Source organism: Leptodactylus fuscus, chromosome 9 (genome assembly GCF_031893055.1).
Source record: "Leptodactylus fuscus isolate aLepFus1 chromosome 9, aLepFus1.hap2, whole genome shotgun sequence".
NCBI classification, from domain to species: domain Eukaryota; kingdom Metazoa; phylum Chordata; class Amphibia; order Anura; family Leptodactylidae; genus Leptodactylus; species Leptodactylus fuscus.
In genome coordinates this window covers 9,414,945-9,434,540 of record NC_134273.1, presented here as the reverse complement: position 1 = coordinate 9,434,540, position 19,596 = coordinate 9,414,945, and the positions used below count along the sequence as shown (strand labels likewise).

Genomic DNA, 19,596 nt, shown 5'->3' with positions numbered 1-19,596 from the left:
CACACAGCACAGCTATGACATCACCCCAAGTGGAGCCCACCCCCTCAGCAAGCATGGAGAAGAGAACGTGTATTTACAGAGCAGAAAAGCCCCAAAACCTGTAGGTTACAAGAAAACTTCTGACTGCATCATATCTGGTACACCTACAGCAGCCTGTACTTATTAGGGTATATTCACATGGCAGAAACGGCAGAGGAATCACATCCCCTCCCCTCACTCCCAAAATAAACACCAAATTTAAACATAGTCCTAGACATCTATCAGCACCGGCCATAACACGGTCATTAATAGTGAGGTTTAACCCTCCACAGCCTGCTGGGAATCTAATCTGTTACAATTTATAGAGCTTAGTTTTTATAAAATATCCTGTAGTGCCCTCTAGTGGACTATGGGAATGCAGAGAAACATCTGGAACAGATATACAGTATTGGCAGTGGTGAAATAAATAGATAGATAGATAGATAGATAGATAGATAGATAGATAGATAGATAGGAGAGAGATGGATGGATAGATAGATGATATTAGATGATAGATACAGACACTGTCCACATCTGAGTGTTATAATTACATTTATTATACTATAAAAGTCCCGTTATACATGTTATAAATCATAGTTTGATATACAATGTGCTGGTGGAGATCTACAGTCATACTTTTATTAGCCATATCTATCTTAGGCCCGGTGCACTGGCCGCAGTTTTGTCCTTTGTGCCATCCATTATTACAGATAAGTAATACCTGATGCCATACAGACCCATTCACACCGCTCTGTGTGGGGGCCGTATGAATGATCTGCACAATACGGGGCAGGTCCTATTCCCGTCTATTACTGCAGCTCGGTCTCATCCTTTTTGTATGGCTAGGGTCCGCACACGGCTACTATGTGCGCACAGTCAGTTCAGTTTGCTGCAGACGTGCACACGTGGGGTCATATAGAGAGATTTGCCCAGACACAATCCATACCTGAGTGCGATATATTTCCTGTATTATGCTACAAAGGCACAGCGGATTTACAGAGACGACTTCTATATTATTTACATGTTATAAATCCTCCTCCGATCCCCCGGCCCCGCTCACATCCTCAGCAGCGGAGAGCTCCGCACACTGACCCTTTCACATCTTTGCTGGCGAATGATTTTCAAGCATTTACCAAGAACCTAAAAGAGAAAAATAAACATCAAATAAAATGACCAAACTGGTTCTTAAAAGTAAAATCCATTTAGGGAACATAAAAGGTGAGAAAACGCTCTTGTAATAACTTATTTCTATCCTGGGATACGATGGTTAGACGTTACAGGCCCAGAGCCTGAGGCTGCACTACTGACAGTGCCTGGTCATAGTTCTATCAGGAATTACATCGATGTTCATACATAATACGGATGTATTGGTGTCATATTCTGCACCTTCCAAATATCGCACCAACTTAGGCCGAGGCCTGGATCACACGGAGGAGGCCTGGATCACACGGAGGAGGCCTGGATGTCTAGAGGTTACTAGAGGGAAGGCTCACCTGTCTGGTGTCCTGGGGTAAGATGACGCCATCATCCCAGAGTCTGCCTGATGAATAAAACGCAGAGCTTTCCTCCTTCAGCCTAAGAGACACGTAATAATATGTCATCCATCAGTCTGATACACATCAAATACTGACATTTTTTGGCAATGGCTTCTTTAACAGAGGTTGACCACAAGGTATGTGATAAGTATCTGACCACTCAGAGTCCAAAAGATCACAAAAATTGAAAAGGGTCTGATTTTTATGCAAAAACAGCGCCCCCTCCTTGTCCATGGCTGTGGCTGGTACTACAGGTGTATGGTATTCAAGGGAAGACAAGACACGGCCAGGCGACTAGTCTTTAAAATAAAAAGTAACCCTAATTCTAACTGTGGAAACCCTTTAAATCTCATGTGTTACTCCAAAATGTATTGGAATTCCATGAATCCATCATCCGCTAATCTATACAGTTTGATAATCCAGCAGAGAATCACAATGTCGTGCAGGACTGGACACAGAAGATGGATCAGGGAGGAACCACTATGGACCCCAATGATCAGAGACTTCTCCCCAGTCCAAGTGTATATTGTGGGAACCCCTATAACATATCAGTCATATACTCTGCTGACCCCCGATATGTCTGACGCCACCTGTAGACCCCCATCTTCATACCTGTTCATGTGATTTCTGAATTCTGTCTCGTCTGTCCAGCCTTCATCCTTCTGATCGCTCCATGACAACCGGTTGGCGTCCACCAGTCCAATTCTTGCATTTGGCCACAAGAACAAAAAATTTGGCTCATACGATCTCCCGCACTAAAAAGACAAAGAAAATATATCATCTTTATATGATCACAGAGTGTAAATAACACCAGAGAAGTCCAGAATAAGATAATATAAGGTCTGGATTGTTCCAGAAACAGCGCCCCACGTGTCCATGGACTGGTCATGGTACTACAACTCACACTTATTCATTTAAATGAGTCTCAACTGCAATACCAGAGAGCTCATAGATAAGAGTGGCGCTGTAGACCCCTTGCACAAATTCTTAAAGAGTCACTAAACCTAAAAATGGGACAAAATAAGCCAAGGTTTACTCAGAATACAAAAATAATTATCAATAATTTGTCAGCCATCTCATCCCATGGAAGTCAGAATAAAAGACAATAAGTTTAGCTGCGCCCTCTGTGGGTTATCCATACCATAGCGAAGCTCTCTCCCCCGTGGCAGCCGCCGATCACTAACGTAATTTTGGGCACCGTCGCACAAGCTACAGCAGCGATCATGGAGGCCTGAGCTTTTAGTCTGTTTGTAAACTGCTCGGCCTGAAAAACAAAGAGTTAAATAATTGTAAGATAGAAATAATATCTCTAAGTCTTCTTCTTTTCCTTCTTCTAAGAATTACCTTCAACACATTTGGAGGCAAAAGATCCTGAGAAGAAGTGTTCTGAAGAAACAGCAGAGGGATATCGCGCTGGTCACAAATCTGGACAAAATGGCTTCCTTTAAGAGAGGCGTCATGTGTCAGCGCTCCATTGTTAGCCACAATCCCAACTAAATTACTGAGGGAGAAAATAAACCTATAAAGAATCTACATAATGTACAAGATCTAACTACTATAATACTACCTCCTATGTACAAGAATATAACTGCTATAATACTACCTCCTATGTACAAGATCTAACTACTATAATACTACCTCCTATGTACAAGAATATAACTACTATAATACTACCTCCTATGTACAAGATCTAACTACTATAATACTACCTCCTATGTACAAGAATATAACTGCTATAATACTGCTCCTATGTACAAGAATATAACTACTATAATACTACCTCCTATGTACAAGAATATAACTACTATAATACTACTCCTATGTACAAGAATATAACTACTATAATACTACCTCCTATGTACAAGAATATAACTACTATAATACTACCCCTATGTACAAGAATATAACTACTATAATACTGCTCCTATGTACAAGAATATAACTACTATAATACTACCTCCTATGTACAAGAATATAACTACTATAATACTACTCCTATGTACAAGAATATAACTACTATAATACTACCCCTATGTACAAGAATATAACTACTATAATACTACTCCTATGTACAAGAATATAACTACTATAATACTACCCCTATGTACAAGAATATAACTACTATAATACTACTCCTATGTACAAGAATATAACTACTATAATACTGCTCCTATGTACAAGAATATAACTACTATAATACTACTCCTATGTACAAGAATAAAACTACTATAATACTACTCCTATGTACAAGAATATAACTACTATAATACTACTCCTATGTACAAGAATATAACTACTATAACACTACTCCTATGTACAAGAATATAACTACTATAATACTACTCCTATGTACAAGAATATAACTACTATAATACTGCTCCTATGTAAGTGAGAATATAACTGCTATAATACTACTCCTATGTACAAGAATATAACTACTATAATACTGCTCCTATGTACAAGAATATAACTACTATAATACTGCTCCTATGTACAAGTATATAACTACTATAATACTGCTCCTATGTACAAGAATATAACTACTATAATACTGCTCCTATGTACAAGAATATAACTACTATAATACTACTCCTATGTACAAGAATATAACTACTATAATACTACCTCCTATGTACAAGAATATAACTACTATAATACTACCTCCTATGTACAAGAATATAACTACTATAATACTGCTCCTATGTACAAGAATATAACTACTATAATACTACCTCCTATGTACAAGAATATAACTACTATAATACTACCTCCTATGTACAAGAATATAACTACTATAATACTGCTCCTATGTACAAGAATATAACTACTATAATACTGCCCACTATGTACAAGAATATAACTACTATAATACTACTCCTATGTACAGGAATATAACTACTATAATACTACCTCCTATGTACAAGAATATAACTACTATAATACTACTCCTATGTACAAGAATATAACTGCTATAATACTGCTCCTATGTACAAGAATATAACTACTATAATACTGCTCCTATGTACAAGAATATAACTACTATAATACTACTCCTATGTACAAGAATATAACTACTATAATACTACTCCTATATACAAGAATATAACTACTATAATACTACCTCCTATGTACAAGAATATAACTACTATAATACTGCTCCTATGTACAAGAATATAACTACTATAATACTGCTCCTATGTACAAGAATATAACTACTATAATACTGCCCTCCTATGTACAAGAATATAACTACTATAATACTACTCCTATGTACAAGAATATAACTACTATAATACTACTCCTATGTACAAGAATATAACTACTATAATACTACTCCTATGTACAAGAATATAACTACTATAATACTGCTCCTATGTACAAGAATATAACTACTATAATACTACCTCCTATGTACAAGAATATAACTACTATAATACTGCCCTCCTATGTACAAGAATATAACTACTATAATACTACTCCTATGTACAAGAATATAACTACTATAATACTACTCCTATGTACAAGAATATAACTACTATAATACTACTCCTATGTACAAGAATATAACTACTATAATACTGCTCCTGTGTACAAGAATATAACTACTATAATACTACTCCTATATACAAGAATATAACTACTATAATACCGCCCACTATATACAATGTACAACCTTGATGGTAGAGAATATTCAGGATTATGTGATTATTTTACCCTTCAACTAAAGCAAATCCGGTGACTAGTGTTGTTCCATAGTCGGCTTTGAATTCCAGGAGTTTGCTGCCATCTAGCAGTCGGCTGAGTATCTGCAGAGAACATCAGTATAAGTGTATAGTAATCCCATATACAGAGGGACTAGTGAATATGCATCAGCCTTAGCCCCTCCTCACATCACTATATACAGTGAGTATAGATGTGTCCCACAATGTATCACAGCAATGACCTCTCAGGCCCAGGTTCAGCTCTTTGGGACAATGTGATAAAGCAGCAGAACTTCCAATACAGCTCTGGCTGTGACCGTTGAATACATTACATTTTCCTTTCTCAATGCTATATGTAGATTTATCCTGCAACTCTTTAAGATGTATAGACAGGGGTCTCCCGTATCCTCCCGTATACCAGTCACCTCCTGATATAACTCACCAGTTTAATATCCAGAGTGTGGTAGTAATCACGAGGCGCCAGCCCCGCCAACTCCTCAATGTCATACACAGGATCCTCAAACTCCGCTCTGTCCTCCGGCTCAGGGTCATAACTGAAGGTAGAAATGATCATTCGGGCGCGGCTGTACGCGTCAGACTCTGTGGCCGCAAAATGGTCGACACATCCGCTGACTCTGGGCAGACATGGGAGGAAGGACACTCAGGACACAATAAACAAAACGGCCACCGGCATCAATAATTCATCAAAGAGGAAAAAAAAACATTCCAACATCGCCCCCTGTGGGTAATAGCATATAACATAGCTAGAAAACTCCAGACTGGAGCTACAAGGAAGCCTCAGTGTAAGACGACCGCACCGCTAGCACTACCTGGAGTGCAGTCTGGCCCCGCCCAGATCTTCTGCGCTGACGTCTTCACCCGTAGCGGCTTTAACTAATGGAGGACCAGCCAAAAATATGGTCCCAATCCGGTCTACAATGATTGTCTCTTCTGCCATCGTTGGGATGTAAGCGCCTCCGGCCGTACAAGAGCCGCACACGACAGCCACCTGTAACGCAAGAGTATACAAGGGTCACGTATATGTATTCTGGATACATCCAAATTATACTGAACCGCAACTTTGTTACAGCCAATCTAGTAGCCCGTTGGTCCTCCCTTAGTGGTCTTCAGAACTGAGAGTGGGCATGATGGCAGACACCGGTATATCTACCAAAACCCTCCCCCACCAGTACTGCGCCACGTGACAGGAAGGGTCAGCGATTCCTGCTGCTTGCACAAAATTCTGGAACCGACACTCAGCTAGGAGGACGCGACTCTAAGAAGTGGATCAATATAAGACGTCTACACAAGATGCTGCTGGTACCTGCGGTATCTTCAGAGCTGACATTATGGCTTCATTATAAAATGTCCTCCCTCCGTGCTCCTTGTCAGGAAAGAGCTGAGCCTGCCGACACAGAACACAACCAAAATTCAGATCTATCACGTACGGACACCAGGTGGCGCTGCGATGGCTTTATCGCTTGCTATATCCACAACCGCTCTGTCTCTTAGGCCCTGGTTCACATCTGCGTTCAGGTTACTCCGTTCCCCTCTCCGCATGAAAAATGTGGAAAGAAGAGGGCTGCTTGCAAGCACATGGACCCCATTATAGTCTATGGGGTCTGCGGGTTTCCTTAGGTAACCGCTTTTTTTAAGCAGGTTAGGTTTTCGTTTCGGGAGGGAAACTTATGCGCAGATGTGAACCCAGGCCTCACGCTCCGATAGTTTGTTACAATGTATCAGTGTTCCTGCCATAGAAGATTTGTCAGGACCGAACACAATTGTATCGAACCGTCCTCAGGCCTGGTTCACATCTGTGTTCGGTATTCCGTTGGGGACCCACCGAAAGAAATACTGAATGCATTAAACAGCTGGGAGCAATGAAAGCACAGGGACCCCATAGACTATAATGGGGTCTGTGCGTTATCCGCACGAATCATGTGGAGAGGAAAGTAGTTCTCAAAGTACTTTTTCTCTCCGTGTGACTCGTGGAAAACACACAGACCCCATCATAGTCTAGGGCAGTGATGGCGAACCTATGGCACGCGTGCGGTCGCCCGGATCGCTCACCAACAGGGAATCCGGTACAGGATTCCCCGTTGATGAGCGATCACTGCCTTCAGTTGTATGTGCAAATGCACATACAGCTGAAAGCTGTCAGGGTAGGCCGCGGATCGCACGACCGCGGCCTACACTGGCTGCAGAGTTTGACCTCTGCCCCGACGCGGGCGCGATGACGTCATCAGCGCCGCCAGTGACAAGAAGGTGGATGCCGGCGGCTCTTCAGGGGTGAGTATGACAGTGGCTCACTGTGTATATGATGTTGGGGGGAGCGCTTATAATACTTGGTGGGGTGTATGATACTGGGGGGGAGTGTATAATACTGGGGGGGCTTATAATACTGGGTGGGGTGTATAATACTGGGGGGAGTGTATAATACTGGGGGGAGTGTATAATACTGGGGGGAGTGTATAATACTGGGGGGGCTTATAATACTGGGGGGAGTGTATAATACTGGGGGGGCTTATAATACTGGGTGGGGTGTATAATACTGGGGGGAGTGTATAATACTGGGGGGAGTGTATAATACTGGGGGGAGTGTATAATACTGGGGGGAGTGTATAATACTGGGGGGGCTTATAATACTGGGGGGAGTGTATAATACTGGGGGGGCTTATAATACTGGGTGGGGTGTATAATACTGGGGGGAGTGTATAATACTGAGGGGGCTTATAATACTGGGGGGAGTGTATAATACTGGGGGGGCTTATAATACTGGGGTGGCTTATAATACTGGGGGGTGTACTAAAGAGCATATAATACTGGGGGGGGCCTATTTATAAGCACACAATACTGTGTGTGGATGCCACTGTGGAGCATATAATCCTGTGGGGGGGGGGACACCTACTGCGGAGCATATAACACTGGGGGGCTACTGTGGTACTGTGGAGAATATAATATTGTGTGGTGGGCCCACTGCAGAGCATATAATACTGTCTGGGGTCCCCTCACTATTTATATCACACAGTATCTGTTTTATAGCAGACGTGATATTAGTACAGGATGTAAGAATATTATACGGTAACTATAAAACAGATCCTGTGCGATGTAAATAGTGAAAATTAATTGTTCAAAGTACCAAATGCCGAGACCTTTACATTTCAGTACAACGTTGTTTGTATTATTGAAAGCTCTGTAAAGCCCCACATGACTGTAATTTTTGGTCAGTAACTGTCCGCAATTGTGGATCCGCATAGTATTAAGTCTATATTGTCGTGTTGGCACTCCGCGAAAATTTTGTGGGTTTTGGGTTGCAGTTTGGGCACTCGGTCTCTAAAAGGTTCGCCATCACTGGTCTAGGGCAAGGAACGTACGGCTCTCCAGCTGTTGCAAAACTACAACTCCCAGCATGCACACTTGCTCCGCTGTTCTTGAAACTCCTATGGAAGTGAATGGAGCATGCTGGGAGTTGTAGTTTCACAGCAGCTGGTGTGCTGAAGGTTCCCTACCCCTGCTCTATGGGTCCGTGTGCTTTCATTGCTCACAGCTATTTAGTGCATTGGTATTCCTTTTGGAAGACCGAACGCAGATGTGAACCAGGCCTTAGATTCTCATACATAAAGGTTTTCTTTTACTGAAAGCAAGAAAAAAACATTGAAAATGGGGTAGAATAAAACACTGCGAATTAAACATTACAGAGTCATCCGTATGTGGACATACACAATACTGGGAACGTGGGCCCAATTCCCCATGGACTCCCCTTATAGCGGTTATTCTCAAGGATAAATAGAGCGATCCAAGATTGGTCCAAAAATCCTCTTTATTAACAGGCAAAACCAGAAAATGTCAGTAAAAAAATCAAAAATCTAGAAAGTGATGCGTTTCGGATCCTGCTGCTCCTTCCTCAGGCTTCGCTGGTGTCCGGATACCTGCAACAGTCCTTTAGATCAGGGGACACTTTGGGTTATGGGAGGTTAAAAGTTTCTAAACTGTTGCGCACAAAGATCTCTTATCCACCTTGCATGAAGTATACGTCTATCTATATACATAACAATATATTCATTCCCCCGGGGTAGACACACACACACACACACACACACACACAGAGCCTCGAAACGCTGCTAAGATCTGTAAACATGGTTAATAGAGACGCTAAACAAACGTACCGTCACTTTACATAGAGGAAGGAGCGGATGTAGAGGAGAAATATTTACCTAGGCTCCTGCACCACGTACCGGCAGCTAATGGGCTTGTTGGGGGTGTGGCTACATATATACGTGTTTTGCAGAGGGCGGGGCTCCGAAAAATGTTTTTATCCGGTTTTTCGATTGTTACTAACATTTTATGATTTTGCCTGTTATCTTAGTAAAGAAGATTTTTGGGATATTGATCCTGGAGAATATAGCGGTGCCTAAGAGGGAGCGCATGGATACAGGGTCCACCTTCTTGTTATTGTGGGTTTCCACATATCTTTATGGCTTACAATCATCCCTGGTTTCCTAATTTTTGGAACCAAGGGTTCGGACTCCATCACTGCAGCTCCCCCACAAGGCCTCCACCTATATGGGGATCTTGGGATTTAACCATCTGCACAAAGGAGCGTTCTGATGGATTATTTCTTTTCAGATTATAGAATCATTAAGACTTACTTAAAGGGGTTTTCCAGGTTGGGGATGTGACAACCAGGACCCACCACTCAACTATTTGTAGAGATCACAGTTTTGGGTGAATGCAGTGGCCTCTTCATAGCAAACCGAGCACCGCTCAGCATCTGAATGAGACTGAGCTGCAAACAGGTCATGTGACCAATGAAAAAGACGTCTCATGACCTGTGAAGAGGGAGTGGTCAGGTTTTAACCCACAAGGTGCTGCAACACAACAGTTTGCAGAAATCTGCACTTGTTGGATGACCAAATTCACCATCATTATAGGTGCTGTAACAATACTTACAGTCTTAAAGGGGTAACACACTTATCCCCTATCCACAGGATACAGGCCTGATCACTGGCGGTCTGACCACTGGGACCTTCAAAGATCAAAAGAGCAAGGGGCAGCAATTTCCTCTAAGTGCTTCATGTGCACGGAGGGCGGTGCACAGGCATGGCCACTGCTCCATTCACTTCTATAGTGCTGTCATGTAGAAGTAATGAAGCGGTGACCATACTGCACCACACACAGGCCAGTAAGGGGAACTACAAGTAACGTGATACCTGAAGAGGCAGGAAGGCGCCTCCGCTGTCCACCAAGTACACTGTGGGCAGCCGGTTCTGTATGGCGATCTCCTGAGCTCGCAGCTGCTTCTTCACTGATATGGGATAAGCGGTGCCCCCTTTTACTGTGGCGTCATTAGCAATAATCATGCACCAGATACCGCTGATCTTCCCAATACCTGAAAGACATATAAAAAGATCCAGCATAAAAATGCACATTCACTTTAAAAGGGTTGTCAGAGCAAATCCCCTGACCAGTAGCTGAGAGACAGAAGCTGGCACAGGCTTAGACTCATAAGTTTTTATAATAGCCCAAGTGCTTTACTCACATCAGTACATGTTAGTACGTCTCTCTATATGTCCTGTATAGTCGCATGCAAATGTTAGAGAGCAGATTCCTCTGTACTTACTGTGTGCAGTGTATGGCAGCTAAGGAGGAACTGCAAACTACAGATCGAGCCTGTACAGGAATAATAAATTCACCCCCCACCCCATTAGAGATTATCTGTCCCAATGCATCCAACATCAGGGTCTCACCAGAGAGGGCGCCAGCAGAGGGGACGTCACCGTATGGAAGACCGAGGCCCCCAAATGGACAGATCTCTAAGAAGGTGTCATCATCCAGGAGTCTCCGCAGCCTCTCCCGCACCAGCAGCTTCTTGTTCCTCTGTGTATGCCGTACAATCGCTTTCTCGCCTCCTCCCAATTTAACCTTTTCCATTAATTCCATGTATCTAGAAAAGAAAAATCACAACTTTACAAGAAAATCTCAGCTTGTTAGTGGAAAGTTCTAGAAGCTTGTAACAGACCCATGACCAGTTCTTATGATTTTCATCTTTAGGACAGGTCACTAATATCTGATCAGTGGGGGGTCCTGCAGTCCCTGGAGATGGAAATACACAGTGGACAGAGCAGAAAGAAGACAGCGCCATCTATTGTGTAGTGGCCATGCCAGGTTACTGCAGCTCCTATTCACCTGAACATTCTCCAGACTGATACTTGTGACCTGCTCTGTAACACTGTAGCAAACAGAACAGGGGAGACACTTATGCTGCTGATTAATTCAGTCCAAAAATCTAGTCATGGGAAAGATGAATGAGCGTCTTGTCACCTCCCACTTACTGACATGACCATCATTACAGATCTCATAGAGGTTCATAGACAGATTCCATGAAAAAGGAACGGGTAGCTGCACAAGTAGGCAGATTTGAGAGAAGTCAGGGAAAGCTGGGTGACTATATGTCGACCCCCCCATCCCCCTTTTCTATGATGCTGGCAGTTCAGCCAGTTTGGGAGGATGATTTCGGAGATGGAGCAGTGACAGATCCTTCATCTTCATCACATATCTGAGGCCACAGCGATATCATCTCCTATAAACCCATCGCAGGAAGTGACTCAGGTCATTAGAAATCACACTGGAAGGCGTGGGTGCAAATTACTGTCATGTCTGCAGCAAATGATTGCAAAACATGCGGTCACCCAGCTTTCCTAGGCTTCTGAATGGCAAACCTGATTAACTTTTACAGTTGTACACCTTAATGACAACATCTAGAATTTGCAGCTATTAATTCCATAATCCCCAGGATCTGCATGTTAACCCTTTTGAGAGCAGAAACAGCACTGATGTTAGTAGTCACCCAGCTTTCCTAGGCTCCTGAATGGCAAACCTGCTTAGTATTAGTTGCTGTAAATCCCTTGGTCCGAAGAATCTGGATGCTAATCCCTCAGAGATCTTGGAAGGCACTTATGTCAATAGTCACCCAGCTTTCCTAGGCTCCTGAAAGCAAAACTGCTTCATATTTGCAGCTGTACATCACTTGGTCCCAGAAATCTGGATGCTAAACCCTACGAGAGCAAAAACAGCAATTATGTCAATAGTCACCCAACTTTCCCAAGCTTCTGAATAGCTACTCTGCTTATCATTTGCACCTGTAAATCTCGGTTCCTGGCTCACCTGTGCCTGCACCTGTCACTGTTCCTGCTGTTGGCTTCATATACATGCCTGTGGATGGGCAGGATGTCCCCTGCTATGACAGGGAAGCTGTGCGCCCCCTTCCTATGGCCTGCTGCAGCCTGGGTACTGTGCAGGGTGCACTGTGTGCTGCAGAGGACAGGCTGCCACCGCCCCAGCACATGTGAGCCCAGTCTATGTAGCCCCAGGGCTGCCATAGTCCCATTCAATGGCTGCAAAACTGTGCAAAGTCTGTCAGTGAAGGGCACAGCCCCCGCCTCACACAAGCACATTCGCCCTCAGCTTTACTTTCTCGCCGGCAGATTCGACATAGATTTCCTTGTTATTGTAGATCTCGTGATGACCACTAGAGGGAGCGCTGAGACGGGAGAAACTGGTGTAAAGGTGATGTGAGGCGCAGGTTTCCAGCAGCCAATCAGATCCAGGGTGACATTTGTCTAAGGCTGGTTGGAAAATGAAAGCAGCGTCCTGATTGGTTGCTATGGGCAGGTGCTATTGGTTTACTTAAAACTGGTTTCTATGTGAATTTTACAAAATGGCACCAATGAGTGGCATCAATATCTGGGTATAGGATTACTGTTGTAGGAGGTGCCCGTCAGGGGACAGGACAGGTTACTTGTCTTCACTATTTTTGCAAAGTTTTGCTAAAGTGTTTCATTTTTACGACACTGGCTTCAAACTTTTACGTATACGCGCGCGTCAGTGGCCTCAAAAAAATGGCCGCAGGCATGTGCAGTCGGCTCTGCCCAAGTCCCAATGGCAGAGCCGACTGTGCATGCCTAGAAGTTTGACGCCTGCGCTGGAAGAAGACGCAGGGAGAGACTGTTCCAGACGAAGATGGAGGCGGCGCTGGAGAGTTCTCTCGCAGCATTGGCGACGCCTCCAGTGCTGTTTGATAGTTGGGGACCGCCCTCAGTGCTGTGAAAGAACTCATTTGCATACCGAGGAAAACCGAGATTTCTACTGAACGGCGGCGCAGAGATGACATCTGAAGGTAGGAGACGAATAGACTTTCTTAAGGCTAGTCTTACGTGTTAGAAAAAAAATAGCAATTTAAAGGGATCCTATCATTCAGACGACATTTTTTTCTAAGTACCACGTTGGAATAGCCTTAAGTGAGGCTATTCATCTCCTACCTTTCGTCATCCTCTCCGTGCCACCGTTTGCCTACAATCTTACAGTTCTTGTCGGTATGATAATGACCTCTTTCGCAGCACTGGGGGCGTCCCCAATGCTGCGAGAGAACTCTCTCCGGTGCCGCCTCCATCTTCATCAGCAGCGTCATCTTCAGCATCTGTCTTTCGGCGGTGGCTTGTAACTTCTAAGGCCTCCGGCCTTGGGCAGAGCAGACTGCGCATGCCCATAGGCCACGAGAAAATGGCCGCTTGCATAGTATTGTAAGCGGCCATTTTCTCGGGGCTGTGGGCATGCGCAGTCTGCTCTGTCTGAGGCCTAGAAGTAAGAAGACACCACCGTAAGAAGAGAATGAAGAGGCCGTTCCTGACGAAGATGGAGTTCTCTCTCAGCATTGGGGCTGCTATCGGTGCTGTCTGAGCGCTGGGGCCCGCCCTTAGTGCTGCGAGAGAGCTAATTTACATACCGACAAGAATCGGGATTGTAGGCGAACGGCGGCATGGAGAAGACAACGAAAGGTAGGAGAAGAATAGCTTTTCTTAAGGCTATTCCGACGTGGTATTTAGAAAAAATGTTGTCTGACTGATAGGATCCTTTTAATTATAGGATCCCTTTAAGACTCCGAGTTTCATTTTTCAAAGTGGCAAGAAGTATCTCCTATCGGTGGAGTCGGCCCTGTCAGGTGCTCAAAGCAATTGTGTCATCGGCGTGGTATATTTTTTTATTCAAGTTTTTATAATAAACATGTTTTTAAAGATTTTTTGATTATTTTTCATTTTCCATGTCACTATATACAAATTTACTTTAAAGAAAACTATAACCTGCAGTTTTCACTCTGACTGCTAAACCAAACAATATCCTGACATTTACCAAATCTGTAGGGAGTTTTCTTTGCAGTAGACAGCACATTTACATCACATATAAGATTACAATACAAGATAACACCTCTATAGATAACACCATTGAGTCATCCTCATATCCACGACTGGCAATAGATGATGTCACTGCTTATCTCCCCCGCACAGATCATGTCCAGAAAACTCTCCCATGGACTTGTTAGTCAGCGCCAAACAATTGCTGCCTATGGTCACGACTATGCCATAAAGCACTAAATGCCGTTATAAAAGGAGAAGCTCCGGCAAGATGGCTGCCCCTATCATCATGTACAGAAAATAAAATGTATAAGAAATCTAGCACCAGTGCACCAGTTTTGATAACTTTTCCCCGATCTTCAGCAGGTGACAAGCTCAGTATGATCTGTACGGATATGGAAATGACTCTGATACAAAGAAAACATCATTTCGTTTTCCTGAAACACATAGAAGGACGTTTTCGGTGCCCTTGTTCTGCCAGCCTGAAGGTAAAAGCCGCCATGACCGGGGCCAGTTTTGGAAAGTGACGTCTGTGTCCTAGTTGATTCCAGCACTTCAATGCTGTGTGTGCGCCAGTTCCTTGCTCTCTCTATCACTTCCCTTTAGGGGTTTCAAAGAAAATCAGAATATATGTCACATTAAAGCCCAGAATACCTAGCTCAATGTATTCAGTCGCAGCAGGAAGTCTGGGGATTAATCAGGGTGAGTGCTGAGAATTTTACAGAAAGCTTCTCCTTTCAGCTTCACAGCGGGTGGCCGGGATATTGCTACAGTACATGAAAGCAGAGTCCTCAGATCTTACCATCATTACTTGCACTGCTGCATTCCTGCAGAGTCAATTGCACTTCTTTACTATTCTCTGTCCCCCCCATCCCCTCCCTCTTCTTAAACACACATCTCCTCACCACCAACCTCACTTTCTGCTTTTTGAGCTCCAAATAAATAGCTGTGCGAGCCTTGTGTCTACACCAAACCTAAAACCCGCTGCTCGTGAAGGCGCAGCCTAATAGGATGAGATCCTAAAATAATCGCACCCGTGGGCAAACGTTGAGGTCAATTCCTGGTACCCGTAAAGGGGAAGTTTCACCGTATATTGTGAATGTGACACATCTGATACATTGCCGCAGATTTGTTACCTAAAGGAATTCGGGCGCGTTCATGCGGGCAATGAGCCACCCCAAAATCAGCATCAGATTCTGTCCTGGTTCTGACTCCATCGCAGCAGGACACTGAAAAAATAAGCAGCAGAGTCTGAATCACGTCCATTCAGGGGTGGGAAGCCAAAGATCTGCTTCAGTCATCCTCTGTGGGAGCCTGGAGGGGCAGCATGTTCAATATATTTGGTGTATTTTACCCCTCGTTCACTTCTGCGTTCGGTATTCTGTTTGGGGGGTCCCCGAACACAACTGCAAGTGCTGTAAAAGCACACGGACCCCATAGACTATAATGAGGTCTGTGTGTTTGCCGCCCGCTGCCGCACGTAGATTGGGAACTACTTTCCCGTCCGCACGATCCCTGCGGAGCTCTGCCAGTAAGCACACGGACCCCATTATAGTCTTTGGGGTCCGTGCGCTTTTACAGCACAGTGCTTTGCACTTGCGTTTGGTATTCTGTTCAGGGGGTCCCATGCAGACGCCATCCAAACACTAATGTGAACAAGGGCTAATCTACTTTCCTGTCTGCAGGATCCCTGCAAGATCTGCACCTTAGATTCCTCTTCAAATTCTGGCCCTGTGGTCCATAATGGGGCTAATTCTTTGTGCCTTGGGTTTTGAAGATGAATAAACTGCAGAATCCAAAGCAAGATCGAGCAGGACACTTCTTTTTTCATTGTGCCAAAAAAAAACGTTGTCACTGACTCCCATTGAGCTAACTTTAAGGCGGAATCTGCATAAAAATCAGCTCCAAATTCCTCCATGTGAACCAGCACTTAGAGTTTATGACATCACCTGTCCTTAGAATAGTTCATCCCTACTTGATTTTGGGGGATACGACGCCTAGGACCCCACAGATTGGCTGGTGGACTACAAAGCACATCATTGTAAATATTGTATTGCAGCTCAGCCCCATTCACTGCGCTGCTGCTGTACCATGTGACCACCCATCATGAGGTCATCAGAGCAGGGAAGAGGCCACACTGCTCGTCACAAGAGCTGATCAGCAGCGGTCCACTTTGACAGTACAACAGCGCATCAGGGATAGGTAAGCAGGATGTTTTTGTTTGTGTTTTTGATACATCCTGGCCACCCCTTTAATTCCTGGACAATCCCTTTAAAAATGTTGCTAGACTTTACTACTGGACAAGACCACACATTCTCTTCTAGAGACTTTTGGAATTCATGTGACACATGGCATATGTATATGGCACTGACCCATTGTGTCTTACCTGAGTTGGTCTGATATTGGAGGTGTATGGAGGTACAGAGAGGCCCCAGAACCACTATGGACACTTTATTGCAGCTTTGAGGTTGTATAGCAATTGGTAAAATCCGTTCTGTGCTTTGGGGTATAGACCCTATTCACATACAGTATATAGTACTACTCTGCACAACAAATATCAGGAGCCTATAGCTGATAGTCCTCAATGGCCAGCGATGAGTAAAGGTCTGCGATGTGTGCCAGACACCGGAACCTGACATTACATCAATGAGAGATGACGGCATCCTGCCAGATACAACAATGCCCTCGTAAAACCTTCCAGGATTGATTGCGCTATAACATTTAATAATGAATATGAAGGTCGTCGCCAACGCACAGACCTCGCTCTTCACCATGACACTAATTCACTCCGGTGTTACTAATGAGTAGTCAGAAGAAGCAGAGAAGCCATGTGTGATAGCTGCATGCTGGAGGACTACAAAGCTCAGCAGTGCTCATCAGTCCCACAGACTATGTACATGCCCCACTGTGCTCCCCATTCTAGTGATCATTGGAGGTCCCAGTAACTATCAGGACATCAATGTCCTCTGTAGGATAAAAACCCTCTAAATATTTATTTATTACTAAGTCAATGGCATTCTATTTTGCAGCGCTGATCCTTACACGAGTTATCTTGCAAGAATCAGTGCCGCGTTACATCGTGTGCATGCAGCCTACGTTCACACCTGTGTCGGAGTCTCTGTTGGAGACCCCACTGCAGAAACCCACCAAAAATTAGCAGAGAGAAAAGTCCTGCATGAAGATCTTTTCAGTTCTGAAACAGTGGACCCCGACAGACAGCCAGCGGACCCCATTATAGTCAAGTCCGTGTGTAACCGCTAAAACAGTAGTGCGTCTCACCAACATTTGGGTCTCCTTGTAGACCCGAACAGGTGGAGATGTAAACCTAACCTCACAGGTATCACAAGACCTATGTGGTTCTATTGTAGCATCTGTGTTTGGTTTTGTATTACTAAAGAAGGCTTTTTACGACTGCGTAAAACCAGACTAAGGGCTCGTTCACATCTGCGCCCGGGAGTCCGTTCTGCAGGTTTCCGTTTCCTGCACAAAACCGGGGCAGGAGACGGAAACCTGCCGGCATCTTTCAAAACCATTCATTCGAAGGGGTTTGAGAAGTGTCCGGCCGTGAGCGCCAGTGAGCGTTTTGAGCTCTCCGCGGCGAAACCGTTTTTTTAACCGGACACAGAGTCGGACATGAAGTACTCTGTTTCCGGTTTTTAAAAAAACGGTTTCGCCGTAGAGAGCTCAGAACGCTCACCGGCGCTCACGGCCGGACTCGGCATGACAGGTTTCCATCTTCTGCCGACAGAAGACGGAAACCTAATACGGAGTGCTGAGCGCTGGTGTGAACCCAGCGTAAGCTATACAAGAGCATTTGATGGAGCCATATTGGAAGTCACCAAACCTAAGGCCCCGTTTACACAGGGCACGGGATGTCGTATTTTGGTCCTGATTTTGACACGGGAAGCCGCGTCAGAATAGGACCAAGATGCGCCTGCCGTGACTGTCGCGGTTTCCGACAGTCATGCCTTCCCGCTCCGGAGTAGGCCCAAATGTATGGGCCTAGTCCGGAGGGTGCTGTCGCGAGACGGACGCTGTGGCTGGATCAGCCGTGGAATCCGCCTGAAGAAAGGGCAGCTCGCTTCTTTTTTCCGTGAGTGGGGGGAACAAACCGCTATTGTGAGGAGGATTCCGCGCCAAAATTCACCCCCTCTTTCCCCGTGTGAACAGGGTCTAAGAGGAAAACTCAACTCAAGGACTTTATATTTAAAGAGGATTATATTTTAAAGTGGAAAAGTCCCATAAATCTTAAATCAGACTTGTAGATTGACCAGTAGACGGATGACTGTTTATTCCTATTTTTCCATAAAATCACTCGGTGGGTCTGTGTTTTCAGCGGAAAGCTGGTAATTATTCCCGTCGAGCTTATTGACTTGGAATATTCATGACTTAATTAAAATGAGTAGGGACAGGACCCAGGCGTAACAAAGATACCCCGTCTAATTGGTCTGGTTGCTGTCAGTAGCGTTTGCAACAACAAGCCCCGCGCTGCCAACTCCTGCTCATTAGCCAAAAAAAAGAAAAAAATCCCTGCCCTGTTTAATCAGACATGATTATCTTCTCCGCTACCAGCCAGCAGGGGGTTAAAGCTGGTGCTCCTAATTTAACAAAAGAGTCATTTTGCTAGATGGCAAATGTTTGGCAGGAATATACACACTGTCCTCTGAAATACTGGACGGGCTCCAACCCAGCGGAATTCTCTCATCATCTGCAAAGTCAGGCTCGGAATGCTAACAGACGGCCGAGGGTTCTGTAATGCAAACAGGTCATTGCCCAGACTGCAAAAACTTCATCAAAAGAAGCCCCGCAAAGTGCAAAAATGACCCATGAGGAGTCGTAACAGGACCGTGAGCAGCGTGCATGGACAGGCCAGGACTAGGCAAATGGCAGGGAATAAGGAGCAGTTATTGAGAAGGTTTTACTTCGTCCTTTATGGCGATCAGTCTTGGAAGGATCCTTAGTCCTAGATCTCAAAAATGACGTCATCTGACATTGAGCTACAGTGCAAAAGTGGGGAATGCAGAAGAGCAGCCTTTCTGCAATATATCATGTGCACAAAAAATAAGGGGCCACAATGCAGAAGCTTAAAACTGGGTTTGGGGGGAAAAAATGGGAGGGGGTCATTAAAGGGGTTTGCGCAAAGCCCCACATTGC

At 44.4% G+C, this 19,596-nt stretch overlaps 1 protein-coding gene across 1 annotated transcript; it reads right to left on the bottom strand.

The window, feature by feature from the left end:
• Positions 1-593: 593 nt before the first annotated feature.
• Positions 594-12,653, bottom strand: LOC142218561 (biotin-dependent 3-methylcrotonyl-coenzyme A carboxylase beta1 subunit-like). Its single transcript, XM_075287357.1, has 12 exons — positions 12,419-12,653; positions 11,002-11,198; positions 10,465-10,643; positions 6,579-6,659; positions 6,085-6,263; positions 5,697-5,889; positions 5,268-5,359; positions 2,898-3,054; positions 2,695-2,817; positions 2,166-2,308; positions 1,512-1,593; positions 594-1,158 (listed from the first exon to the last, which is right to left on the bottom strand). The coding sequence occupies exons 1-12, from the start codon at positions 12,631-12,633 to the stop codon at positions 1,075-1,077; spliced, it is 1,725 nt and encodes a 574-aa protein (XP_075143458.1). The 5' UTR covers positions 12,634-12,653; the 3' UTR covers positions 594-1,074.
• Between the last annotated feature and the right edge of the window lie 6,943 nt (positions 12,654-19,596).

Excerpts from the sequence above, each read along its gene's own strand:
- LOC142218561 (XM_075287357.1), bottom strand. The coding sequence starts at position 12,633 with ATGGCAGCCCTGGGGCTACATAGACTGGGCTCACATGTGCTGGGGCGG. Across the intron at positions 11,199-12,418 it reads AGTGACAGGTGCAGGCACAG|ATACATGGAATTAATGGAAA; the intron begins GTGAGCCAGGAA and ends TTTCTTTTCTAG. Across the intron at positions 2,818-2,897 it reads TGCCTCCAAATGTGTTGAAG|GCCGAGCAGTTTACAAACAG; the intron begins GTAATTCTTAGA and ends TTTGTTTTTCAG.